Below are 13796 nucleotides of genomic sequence, written 5' to 3' on the forward strand. Positions count from 1 at the left end.
AATTCCCTACATTGTGAAGGGGGCTGGACTAGATGATCCTGGAGGTCCCTTCTAGCTCTATGATTCTATAATTCTATAATGTAGGATTTGAACTGATAAAAACTGGATTCAAATCCCTACTTAGCCATGAAACTCATTATGTGTCCATGGGGAAATGGCTGACTAGCTTAACTCACAAGGGTCTTATGAAGATAAAGTGGGGGGGGGGAGCCTTTATTTGACATGGACTTCTTGGAGGAAGAAAGCATTATAACTGTGATAAATAACATTATGCCGGGCATAAGCCTGCAAAAACAGTGACAATAAGGAACATTTACCGAAAACATTCATAGTTGCTGTAAATGTAAAGATTATGTAAGGATACAGCTATGAAAGGACAGAGTTCAGGACACTGAATGCTTGCTGCAGCCTGCCATTTACTCTTCAGGTAAGGGCGATGTAGTCAAATACTTTCCAGCAGCACTTGAGCTGAACACCAAGTGTTTAAAAGATGGATTTAAAAAAAAACCAAAACACTACTTGATTCCACCAAGGACAGGGCCTTTGAGATCGCCAGTGGAAACGGGCCAAATTTATACTGAAAAGAAAGGAAGGAAAAAATTACACAGAGTGGTTCTTTGAAGTGTCTCAAAGTTGTTCTAAAGCCAGGATCCCCATTAAGCTGTTTCCAAATTGCCAGTGACAATGACCCGGCACATTTCAAGGAACCAGATTTACAAGACAGTCCATCAGAATTATACAAACCAAGGCTTACAAATAAGGTTTTTTGACAAGCTTCACCACGATTAAAAGGCTTTGAATGTAAGTTGGAAGTGGGTGGAGAATAATGAAATCATAACAATGGAAGAGCTATTCTTTTAACACCAATATGTGATAAAGAAAAGATCTACTTGTAAGAAGCAAATAATTTGTCCAGGGGGTGGTGGTGGATGTAGAAATCAGTTACATTGTAAGTCCATGTTATGAAACATTAACTTATTCTGCAAGAATGTGACATAAGGAAAAAGTTCAGAAGACTTCCACCAACTCACCAAAAGAAAATTTATTTTTGCTTTGTAAATGATCTGCCAGTCCCTGGCTTTTCCTAATCCTAATAAGGGAGATTTCTATATGTAGAAAGGGGGCAGTTTTTGCCAACTCCATTCCTGATGGCAGATTCTCCTCTTCGTTCTGTTACTGGGTTCTCTGTCCCCCAGAAGCAACAACATGCTCTGTTGATGGAAATCCCTTCTGACTACACAAACCTTCCAGTGGATCTAAGTTAGTAGCTTGTCACGTTCTATTACAAGCAATGTTCCGTCTAAGCTGCAAAGTCTTGTGAGCAAAAATTCTATTTTGTGAGCTACTGGCATTAAAACCGTGAGCTACTGCATAAATTATTGCGCTTTGCGGGCATTTTTCCTGAGCCAAGACAAAAATGTGTGAGCAGAAGGCTAAAAATCTGTGCGCTAGCTCATGCTAACTCAGCTTAGAGGAAGCACTGATTACAAGACTTCTGAGGATGTGTATGCATGCTCAGGGAATATACTTTGGGCTTTGCCACCTCTTACTTGCCATACCACTTTACCATAAAAATGTTACTTGTGGCAGAAATTGGAATGGAGACCCATGGGAGAGGATGTTATATTAGATACCTGTAGGCATAGAACTGGCTTCTCCTTCCCAAATGCAAACATCCCTTCTGAATGTATAAAAACACTGGGTAAGGTTAATTGAATGGTTACAAATAGATATACAAAATGTAATAGCTCTTGCTCTGTAGTAACATTTCAATTACATGGACACAAAAAGGTGATCAAAATAACTTCCATAAAAATATGGCTATGCTTAAAAAACCCATGTGCTAGAAGAATAATCAGCCATTTTGTTCAGACATTTTTATAAATATTTATTATATATATATATAAAATTCATCCTTTGCATAGCATCTCCTTTCCCCTTACCAGTTTTCACTGTCCGTAGTAAAACTTCAGTTTTTCCTACAGAAATAAGTGTTCACTTAACTTCTATTTGCATGTATAAAAATTCCTTTACCAAAGAAAGTCTCTCCAACAAAATCTGCTATTCTTGGTGACTCTAAATGCACCAGAGTCAAAAGCTGTTTGTTTTTGGTAATACAGTTTGCTTCCCACCTTTCAAAAGGCCATCAACATTTCTGTTTTGGAAGTCTCTTTTTGTTCATTCCATCTATTTAGCCCATTTCATTCTTCAGAGTTAGGTTGCTAAACAACCAAAAGGAACAATCAGGTGATCAGAGTGATTTGAGTGGTTTTCAGCCTATGTCCATTACATATTGCTAGTTCAGAGTTTTGCCTGAAAAAGCAAGCATTACACAAACATAATATATAACACCTGGATACAGGGATGTTGCAGAGGACTGGGTACAAACCCTTTTCTGTTTCACTACAGCTAACATGCAGATGTTTGGCTCCCAGTCTCACTGCATTGGAAAGGTTCCAAACCTGCATTACATCACATTTCTGTGACTGGTGTTGGAAATATTCCAGGCAATATGGGCAAGCCATATGATAAGCCACCTTCCAATATGCAGAAGACACTCTCTGCAGAGCCTGCTTTCAGCAGCATCTACAAGATAAATGTGTTGACTGACGTGAACCCAAAGAAAAGCAGCCAGCATGCCAATGATATTGCCAGGGGACATATACTTAAGTTTTTATAAATGTGCACATGAAGACCTTTTAGCAGTTAATACATTAAAATCCCCACCTGAAATAACAAACCTACAAAGCTTTCATCACTTCTTTGAGGATAGATCAAGATGGGTAGCCATGTTAGTCTGTCTGTAGCAGTAGTAAAGAGTGTCCAGTACCACCTTAAAGACTAACAAAATTTGTGGCAGAGTATGAGCATTCCTGAGTTACTGCTTACTTCAGATACCATCTGAAGAAGGGAGCAGCAGTGACTCACAAAAGCTCATACCCTGCCACAAATTTTGTTAGTCTCAAAGTGTTACTGGACTCTTGCTCTTTTCTGTCACTTCTCTGAGATGCAGATATTTGAAACTGGGAAGCAGCAGTTTGAATGTTGAATGCATATGCATGGCTAGGTGGCCCAAAAGCCTCTTATCAGAGGGATATGTCTGCAACCAAAACTAAGAACACCATGGGTAGCTATAAACATATAGGAATGGTGAAGCTGCAGTACACTAAGCCAAACATTGGTATTGCCTGCTCTGATTCGCCATTGTCTCAGGCTGAGAGAGGCTTTTCCCAACCTTGGATAGCCAAGACTCTTCAGCCAGAAATGCCAGGGAAATTAAACCTGCATGCAGAACATGGTCATGTGATAAGCGATTGGGGTGAAAGAAAATGCCTGTAGTCAAATTCTGACCCATGATTTCCTGTTTGCGTGCCAACCATGTTTATTTTATTTATATTAAGATATTTTATTTATATCTCGCCTTTCACCCCAAAGTTGTTCTCTCCATTTTACTCTCACAACAACCCTGTGAGGTAGGTTAGGCTGAAAGTGTGTGACTGGCCCAAGGTCACCCAGCAAGCTTTCATGGCACAAGTATTGATTTGAATCTGGGTCTCCCAGATACTAGATCAGCACTTTAACCACTGCATTACACTGGCTGTCACGTTATTCTCAATAAGCAGGGCTTTTTTAAAGCAGGGACACACAGGAATGCAGTCCCGGCTGGCTTGGTGTCAGGGTGTGTGGCCTAATATGCAAATGAGTTCCTGCTGGGCTTTAAAAACCCTGTGTGAAACAATGGTGATGTCAGGGGTGTGGCCTAATATGCAAATGAGTTCCTGATGGGCTGTTTCCACAAAACAAGTCCTGCCAATAAGCATCTGGAATATCTGGTCTGCCATTCTGGATTACTATTTATATTTCAATAAGAACACTATCCCAAGACCTCAGTTCCATATTACAGTTCCAAGACACGGTTTTATATAGTTCAACATCAAAGCAGGACTGAAATTATTTCTGTTCATTTTTGCTGTAACCAGAAGTAAGACAGGGCAGGGAACCAAAGCATAACCATACATTACGACTAATGTAACATGAGAAGTCAAGGGAGAATAATGGTGTTTCTATTGAAATGATGACACTGTGGCTCACCTGCTTAACAGCATACCAGAGACAAGCCCACCCTATTGTGAAGTTCAGAGGAAAAAATGAGTCCAGCTTCCATTCAGGGATGCAAGAGCTTAGATCTTAACACTCAGAAAGTTCCATTACTTCTCTATATTTTCACTTTAAAAGTTACCACGCTTCTTGTTGCGATTCAGTATTGATACATTACTACTAGTAATCTTGAGCCCTGGTACTGTAGATAGGAGCCAGACCCACCTCAGCTCAAGATAGTAAGACAGTGGTTATTGCATAAAGTATCTAATTACTTTTTTGGGCTATTGTGTCTTATAAGAGATCAAAAAGACACCAGATAGTTTAGAACCAAAGCAGCTTTTCTCAACATTATATTCCAACAGACATGCAGTCCTTTCAGATGGGCTTCACTGCAGATATCACTTTATATATACACACGCATATATATCCAGATATACGGTATTTTATATATATATTATATATATATGACTTATATTTACACATTTACAACCCTTCAAAATATACTGCACTTATATACAAACAGAGCTTGTCCAACGGGATTCAGTATAGGGGAAGTTCTTCATAAAGCTAGACAGTCTGGCATTCCTGCTATGGGGCTGAAGAATGAGTGATAGTTAATATGCCCTATTCTGTAGTAAACGTGGTAAAATTCCATCCCACACCTGCATAGAACCTTCCCTGCAAGTATCATTGGGAATTCAGTACCTGTACAGCCCTGGAAGAGATGAAACAAACCCATACATTTAAAAGCTAAGAGAATATACAGGTGATCTCACCAGACGGTCATTTTATAGTGCTTCGGTAAGATCTGCCATTTTGGAAAAAATCAGTTTGATAAACTTTCATTCCCTAGGAGCTGCTGCCAGAACGACTGAAATGAACCTGCTTTGCTTGAACAACAGAAGGTATTCTTTTCTGGAAGAATAATGGCTTTTCCCCTAGAGGCAAATATAATCCTGAGGACAACAATAATGAGAGGTTTGTGTTCACAATCTTCATATGAAATCCACACAGAAGGCCCCAAACAAGCCTAGATCTCTGTGAGAGTGAGCTTGTAAGATCCAGCAGTCTCTTCAATCTGTAACTGGAAGGTGTCTTCATTGGAGTAGTGTTTTACAATGTTGTCATCCATATTCACGAGGATGCTAAGACAGTGCAGATAAACAGAGTATTAGTATGTATAATCAAGCTTAACCAATATACCAATGACAACTCCACAGAGCAAATCAGATCCTATGGGCATCATCATCTAAAAGCCTGACCTAGCAAGATATGATCAACAAAACAGGAGTTGGTCTCAGGGCTGAAATTACATGAAGCCTGCAGTTTATCTTTGTTCCCTTGTGAACAGACTGGGGAAAGGTACACAAAATGGCGTTTCCGCCATGCAGAGCAAATCTAGACCAGCATTAAGGGGGAGTTCAACTGCCAGTTGGCAACAGACAAGCATTAGATGGATGGTACATATCTATTCTGAACAGAACAAGAGGAGCACTAAACAATCCTAAGTAAATGTTTTCATGGTGATTTCTTAAAGTCCTTGCTTCCCCAGGTCTCAGTGTGTAAGCCAGGGATTCCAAAGTCTTGTTGAACCTTTAGGGACTCCTGGGATTTTGAGATTAGAAAGAGACTGTGTAAAGAAAGTGGGTCTAATCACAAAATTCCAGGAGGTTCCACAAAACATCAGGAAGTCCCAAGCAAAGCATCATGCTATGATGGAGGCAGCTGTTTCCAAATGGATGTTCCCTGCAGACATCACGGTGATGCTTGCTGGGCTCTACTGAAACCCCTCCTGCTCTAGTGATTTGGGGGGAAGGCCAGGATTAGCTGTTTGCTTTGGAGAAGCAGTAAGTGGGTTCCAAGCAATACACCAGCAGGAGCCATAGCACGCATGGGCACCTTCCTGTTATCATTCCTGTAGACCCTTATGCTCCTTTACCTCACTCTAGATGCTGAGTGCACATGAAAGACTGGATATCAGAGCCACTCAAAAAAGTTTGGGGATTTTAATTCTGTGTCAAGTGCCTAATGATGTCTGAAAAATCTCAGTAACTCCCGCCACAAATCAATTATTCCCTAGAATTCTATGGAAGATGCCAAGTCACAGAGATGCCCAAAAAGCTAATCCTTTAGGACTGGCACTGAGCCACCCTAAGCCCTACATAATAGCACAAGTGTTCATGCTACAACACTAACTAGTAGGAGCTCATTTAAACCAGATCCAGAATTTATAGTTGTAAGTATGCTTGCTTGCCTTTCAAGCCATGCGTTTAAGGAGCTAAACTTTGGACAAAACATATTCCAACTTCAAGTATAGGTAATGGCGTCTGAACTTGCTGAGACTGAGTGGGGAAAAGATCTTGGGGTCACATTGGATAGCTCAATGAAGTGTCAACCCAGTGTGCTGCAGCAGTGAAAAAGATCACCTCTGCTAGGGATTATTAGGGCAGTTACTGAATATAAAATGGCAAATATTATAATGCTCCTATATATAGTGCAGCCTCATTTGGAATATTGTGTACAGTTCTGGTCACTGTATCTCAAAAAAGACATTGCAGAGCTGGAAAAAGTACAGAGAAGGGCAACCAAGATGACTAAGAGATTGGAGCACCTTTGCTATGAGGAAAGGCTGAACAATCTGGGACTTCTCCGTTTAGAAAAGAGACAACTAACGGGGACGTGATAGAGATTTATAAAATTACACATGGGGTGGAGAGAGTTGACAAAGATAAATTTTTCTCCCTCTCCCAAAATACCAGAACTTAAGGGCATCAAATGGAGCTGATAGGTACTGAACAGGGCTTTTTTTGTAGCAAGAACTCCTTTGCATATTAGGCCACACACCCCTAATGCAGCCAATCCTCCAAGAGATTACAGTAGGCCATGTAAGAAAAGCCTTGTAAACTCTTGGAGGATTGGCTACATCCCGTGGGTGTAGTCTAATATACAAAGGAGTTCCTGCTACAAAAAAACCCCTGGCAGTAGATCCAGGATGGACAAAAGGAAATATTTCTTTACTCAGAGAGTGATTAAAGTGTGGAATTCACTTCCAGAGGATGTAGTGATGGCCATAGGCAGGGCTTTTTGTGCAGAAAAAGCCCAGCAGGAACTCATTTGCATATTAGGCCACACACCCCTGACATCACCATTGGTTTGTACAGGACTTTTTGTAGAAAAAGCCAGTGGAGGTTCATTTGCATATCAGACCACACACCCCGCACCAAGCCAGCCAGAACTGCATTCCTGTGCGTTCCTGTTCAAAAAAAGTCCTGGCCATAGGAATATACAGCATTAATAGGGGATTTGACAGATTCATGGAGAATAAGTCTGGTTATAGTTACTGAGGGGAACCTCCACATTTAGAGGCACTAAACCTCTGAATCCCTGAGCCAGAAGGCAACATCAGGGGAATGTCTCAGCCTCTATGCCCTGTTGATGGCCCTCCAGAGGAACTGGTTGGCCATTGTGTGAGACAGGATGCTAGACTAGATGGACTAATAGTCTGATGCAGCAGGGTTCTTCTTATGTTCTTAACCGTAATGGAAAGGAAGCATTGTGAACCTGACTGCACTAGTACATTGATACGATACCCCAAAAGAATAAATTTTGCTGCACTCATTCTTACTTACATATCCTTATTTAATGGGGTACATTACAAGTATATGCAAAGTTCGGGGCTAACTTCTCAACAGCAATGTGATCACATGAAATTACCTCGTACTGAGTCAGAAGTTTAGCGCATCAACCAGGACTCATGCAGCTCTCAAGAGTTCACAACCTTTCACAACCACCACTTGGATCTTTTCCACTGGCAAGACTGAGGACTGAACCCAGGACCTTCTGCATGCAAAACAGATACTATACCACCAAGCCTTGTCCCTCCCCGAAAGCTGTACTTAGAAAGCAGGCCTTTCACAGACTTCATTTTATGAAAACAAAGCCTCAGGTCTTGTATTCTTGATACTCCAAAAGAAGACATGGTGAGGGGGCTTGTTCTGCAAGAGAGCTCACATTTTGGACATGGCATCTCATCAATCTCTAGCATCGACAGCTAAAGGACCTCAGGTAGCCAGTGCTGGGCTGGACCCTTCTTAGCATGAGACCATGAAGAGCCACTGCTAGTTACAAACCAGACAAAGATGTACCAGATATACCAACTGACTCAGTACAAGGCTGCTTCATATGTTCATCGCTTCATTTTCCTAAGCTGCTGTAGATTCATCCCCTTTCCATCCAGTGAAAGGGGAGAAGAGGAAGAAGACTGCAGATTTATACCCCACTTTTCTCTCTGAATCAGAGACTCAGAGCGGCTTTTAAATAAAATTTTCAATTTATATCCTGCCCTCCCTGTGAAAGCAGGCTTACAATCTCCTATATCTTCTCCCCCCCCCCCCACAACAGACACCCTGTGAGGTGGGTGTGGCTGAGAGGACTCTCACAGCAGCCGCCCTTTCAAGGACAACTCCTGCAAGAGCTATGGCTAACCCAAGGCCATTCCAGCAGCTGTAAGTGGAGAAGTGGGGAATCAAACCCGGTTCTCCCAGATAAGAGTCCACAAACTTAACCACTACACCAAACCACTACACCAAACTGAGAGGAGGGAAACAGTTTTCTTGTCTAGATAATTAAGTAGGGGATTTCATTTTCCATGGCCAAAGTGTGGATGCAGTCCAGAGTTCTCTTTCTCATACAGCAAGGTTCAATTGACATAAGCTTTTTTTTTTAACCTCTGTTCTGTGAGGCAGCTACATTATTGGACCCAGCTCCATTTCTGCTGTTTAAAACAGATTTGGTATGGGGGGAAAGAAGATTTGTGTTTGGGAAAAGGTCAAACTATTTGTAAGATGTCAAGTTTTGCCTGCAAAACTGCAGAGGGGTGATATTTTAGACGTACTTACCCTTTTTTACATTTCTTGAAAACTTTCCCAATTTTATCCAAAGGAACATCGTATTTGTCAGAGATCTATATGCACAAATGAAAAATAATGGCAAAATTGGAAACATTGCAAGCTCACTTTAAAAAAGCGTTATTTCTGTTTGATACATATTTGCTCAGAGGCCTGCTGTATAGCCTACAATTGTGAATCTGGGTGAATTAGTAATCTGCCTCAAAATGAAAACCACCACCATAATATTGATCAAAGCTTAGGTATTGCTTCCTTCACTGAAATCAGCAGCTTGTCACATGGGTAATTAAAATGAAGCCCAGATTTTCAATATTCTGAATTTGTTTTCTCTAGGAACAAAATGTTTTTGTTTTTATAGTATTCAAGCCTTTTTTCCTAGATGGTAAAATTTATATAAGGCATAGTATTCATTTGGTAGCACTTTCAAACATGTGGTCCCACACACACACACACAAATGCCCGAGTGGCAAAATCCCATGAAGAGACTGTCTGTCACCTTGGCCAGTGAGCTCTCCACCCACCTCTCCAGTGGCAGCTAGAATAAGCATGGGGTAACAGCAGATGGAACCAGGATCTATGTAGGAAATCTGGGTTCAGATACCCACTATGGGTAATTTTGGATCTGTTTCTTTCAGCCTAATCCACTTTACAGAGCTGTTGTGAGAATAAAATAGTGATGGAATAACCAGGAATACTGCTCCTGCGCTCCTTAGCAGAAGGACAAGATGAAAATATGTTGGACAAACTAACTGAAAGCATGACTGCTATACATGGCCAGCTTGGCAGAAGTCACAAACACTGGTGTTATTTGGGTTAATGCTTTTGAACAAAAGTAGAATACAGTAATTCTGTCCAGGTGACTCAGAGAGATTGATCAAATGAAAAACCGTCTGGTAGAAAGCATGCCTGAGGCCTCACTAGCCAAGAGTAATAGGCAAATGTGTTTGGAATGGGGGAAAGCATAAAAGAAGGTGCCCCAACCCCAAAGCAGCAATTAAGTCGTTCTGATTTTTTAAAAGCCGTAGAAAGCACCATATACAGTGTTTGCTATCCTTCTGCGTCCAATTTGTTTTACGCAAAGTATTTTTTCTACAATTTTCTAATTTTATCAAGATGGCAAATACTAATTTCCACTAAATAAGAGCAGCCCAAAGGATTCCTTGACTCTAGTACAGAATAACCACTCAGATGGCCCTTGATTTCAAGCAGAAGAATACACAATGCAGCCAATATATATCATGTTCCCTTTTCCTCATTTAAGCACAAAGTTCACAACAGGGCCAAGCTTGATGCATATCACAGAAGCAAGACACAAGAAGTCATGAAGAAACCCCTGATCAGGAAACACAATTTGGGTCCCAAGGGCAGAGTTAGCAAGTTTTGCTATAGAGTGAAGTTTAAGTCCAGCAAAGTTTAATTCTGGGTATAAGTTTTTGTGTGCATGCACTCTTCACTCAGTGAGCATGCTGATCTCCCCATGTGGGACTGAACAGAAGCCACAAAGATGAACCTATAACTTGTTCATCAAGTGGTCTTCTGGGCAGGCACACATCCCTCCCTCCTGCCATGCTGTGAACTTTCTGGAACCTTATTTTCTAGGGGTCTCCAGCAGTGCCGTGGAGAGAACTGAGGAAGTAGTGCCCCTCCTCCTAGTCACGTGATTGTTTTGGCTGGAAAGCGCCAGAGGAAGAAGGGACGCTCCTAGTCTATTAGAAAGCTTGGAAATCTTTTCTTTTGGCTCAGATTTAAACTTTGTTGGTCTTAAAGGTGCCACTGGACTCAAACTTCGTTCTACTGCTTCAGACCAACACAGATACCCCCCTGAATCAAGCTTTGATGTGTATACAAACTTAACACTTCTGTTCTTTTTAACTCCATAATCCTCTACAAAAGGAGGAAAAGGCAGAACACTCAACAGCTTAATTTATACTGGCTGTTTTTAAAGATTCTTCAACTTCTGCTTTATTCCCTCAATGTCAGCAGGCAATCTGCACATTCTGCTTGTATTCCACATCTACCACATTACAGAGTTAAGATGGCAAAGACACTATACATTACAGCTTTGCATGGGGTCTGGGAAAAAACAAACTGTGAAAAAAAGCCCCCAGTTAGAGAATAGAAAGAGTCCAATTAAGACCCTACACACACAGCTACCCATTTCATTGTAATGTTTCTGGAAATTTTTCATATTTTAAGCCCAAGATTTCCTAGAAAAGAATTTACCTTAAAGTAAAATTTGCATACACCTAGTGGCATGAAGGTGCATGTGCAAAATATATCTTCATCCATTTTGCAGCATGAAGGGGAGAAAAAGAGAGACACTTTACCCTTTACCTGCCCCCCAAAATCAATACTGTTTTCATTTCCTTGTTTGAAAGGCAGGCAATTCACATCAGTGCATCACCAATGTACACCTCTTTTACAACAGATTTCATATGTTGAGGGAAGCATTATATTGCAGGGATTTGCACTCAGCCAGAAAACAGGGATCAGTTCAAATGCCAATAGAAAATTAAGGCAGAAAGTGATCTCAGAAGAGAATCTGTGTCTGTATGGTGCTCATCTCTGTACACAAAGCCATAAGCCTCTGCATGCCCAATATTTTTACTGGTCTTCTGTCTTGACCTACCCTTAGGGTGGACAACTCTGGGTAGGGATATTCCTGAAGGTTTTGGGGATGGAGCCTGGGGATGGTGGGGTTTGAGGAAGGGAGGGACTTCAGTGGGGTATAATGCCAAAAAGTCCACTCTATAAAGCAGCCATTTTCTCCAGGAGAGACTTATCTCTATGGCATGGAGAGATCAGTTGTAATACTGAGACATTCCCAAGCCCTCCCTGGAAGCTCACAACCCTCCCCACAGTGGATTGGTCACTGCTCTGACTCAGAGCTGTTCCTTGGACAGACAGAATCAGGGTGACCACCTCTGGCCCCACACTTGGAGAGGGCTTCATGTTCCTTGAGGAAGCCACTGATTACCTGGACTGCAAAAGACTGCGTAGCCTTGCTGCTCAGGCGACTGACAATGACTTGGGAAGAGAAGTCTGGTGGGATCCAGAAGTCTTGTACAGGCTGGGGGGGGGGGCAGCAGCTTGTGGCAAGCCCCACATATCCCTAGAGATTGCCCCACCTTTCCCAGGGCCTTTATAAACTTGCCTTCCTCATTGGCAAAGTCCACAAAAGGCTTATACAGAGGACATGCTATAGTAATGGTTTTGCCTGTTCAATTCATGTAGTCTATCAGTGGGATATACAAAATTACCAAATGTCTTTTTAAAATGATGATTCAACAACCCTGCAACTTACGGCTTCCATTAGACCTTTCAGCGATGGAATTTTGAGCATGAGGGCATCAAAGACTTCTTCAGATTCCTTTCGGACATACAGCAACACTAGAACAAGCAAAGGTGATGGAAGAATCAGATTAAATTTACAACAGGCAATAAAGGGGATGCCAATATTGGAGGCATAACACATTTATCTGTGCCTAGATTGATTCAGAAACAGCATTTTAAGGCTGCACTTCCCAGGCTTTTGCAAGCATTTGATACTCTGCAGGTCTGCCTATGAGAAACAGTATTTGAACATATTCTAGCCCAAACCTCTGCGAATGGTCAGAGGATGTGTCTCACCAGAACCACTTTTAAAACCTCCTGAATCAAGGACGCTATTCTAGAGCGTTACTTCTAAAATCAAAGTATGGTGGTGGCAAAGAATCCACAGCCATTGGCCAAGCTGCCATAATGCCACTGCGCGTTCTACATTAATAAACGAAGTATGAGTGTTCTGTTGAGACTGAATTTCATAATTTCAGCAGCAAAACTCACTTCAACAGAACAGTCATATACAGTTCCTGTGAGGGACCAACAAACCCCTTCCTGTACTAAGTAAGTGTCCCAGCTCCCATGAAGGGCGAGCCCTAGACTGTCTGGCACCCTAGGCAAGGCTAACTTCTGCCCCCCCCCCCCACTGATAACATCACCGAGTCACATGGGAGCACCCAATCTGGCACCCTCAGAAGGCCAGCACCCCAGGCAATCGACTAGTTTGCCTAGTGGCAGGGCCAGTCCCGTGGCAGCCATTTTGCAGTTAAAAGTACCCCACCCAGGGCAGCTATTCTGTAATGGTTCCCACAATCTGTTCTCAAAATTCTCAAAGTGCCACTGATTCAACAAGGTTGGGGCCCCTGATCTGTACGGATGTGTTGAGTTCATGCAACTCATCTCCCTCATCTCTCCCAATTGTATAATTACCGTACTCTTGTAGTCACAAGGACCAGCAAAATCAGTAGACCCAGGTGACCTGGAGTTAAACTGACTGCAATTTGGCCAGCATGGATTTGCAATCTTCTATCATAAATCCAGTAAATACTGTTAACAGCTCTGTTCCTACCTACTGATCTTGGCTATACTCGAATAAGCTAAAAAGATATCAAACACCATGTGCAATTCCAGAGCCACACTCAAGCACGTGGGATGTGGCACCACACAGGATCAGCTATGCTATTTACATAAAGCAAGCAAGTCCAGCACAATAGATTGGCTGGTCGGCTCTAATTTACCCCTCTGAATAACTAGTATCAAAGGTCTGTTTGCTATACGCGATAGCAGTATCGAACCTTTGATTAAGATTATACTACAATACAACAGGTCAGTCAGCCAGGGTAAAATTAGGACAACAGTGCTAGTTTAAAACATTTATTCAAAATGGATGCCTCAGAATAAGGCAGAAGTTGAAGAAAGGAAGTACATTTTATTCATTAAAATCTTAGCATTTTCTTTAAATTCTTA

At 41.7% G+C, this 13796-nt stretch overlaps 1 protein-coding gene across 5 annotated transcripts in view; it reads right to left on the bottom strand.

Moving 5' to 3' along the window:
- Positions 1-4423: 4423 nt before the first annotated feature.
- GRHL1 (grainyhead like transcription factor 1) overlaps positions 4424-13796 on the bottom strand; it is a 77906-nt gene continuing 68533 nt past the window's right edge. For all 5 annotated transcript variants that reach the window (XM_060234100.1, XM_060234117.1, XM_060234092.1 and 2 more), the window contains exons 14-16: positions 12313-12398; positions 9000-9064; positions 4424-5246 (exon numbers count right to left, since the gene is read on the bottom strand). In XM_060234100.1, the coding sequence (XP_060090083.1) occupies positions 5132-5246; positions 9000-9064; positions 12313-12398 (266 nt within the window). In that variant the 3' untranslated portion in view covers positions 4424-5131. The remainder of the gene's footprint in view (positions 5247-8999; positions 9065-12312; positions 12399-13796) is intronic.

Source organism: Heteronotia binoei, chromosome 1 (genome assembly GCF_032191835.1).
Source record: "Heteronotia binoei isolate CCM8104 ecotype False Entrance Well chromosome 1, APGP_CSIRO_Hbin_v1, whole genome shotgun sequence".
Lineage (NCBI taxonomy): Eukaryota > Metazoa > Chordata > Lepidosauria > Squamata > Gekkonidae > Heteronotia > Heteronotia binoei.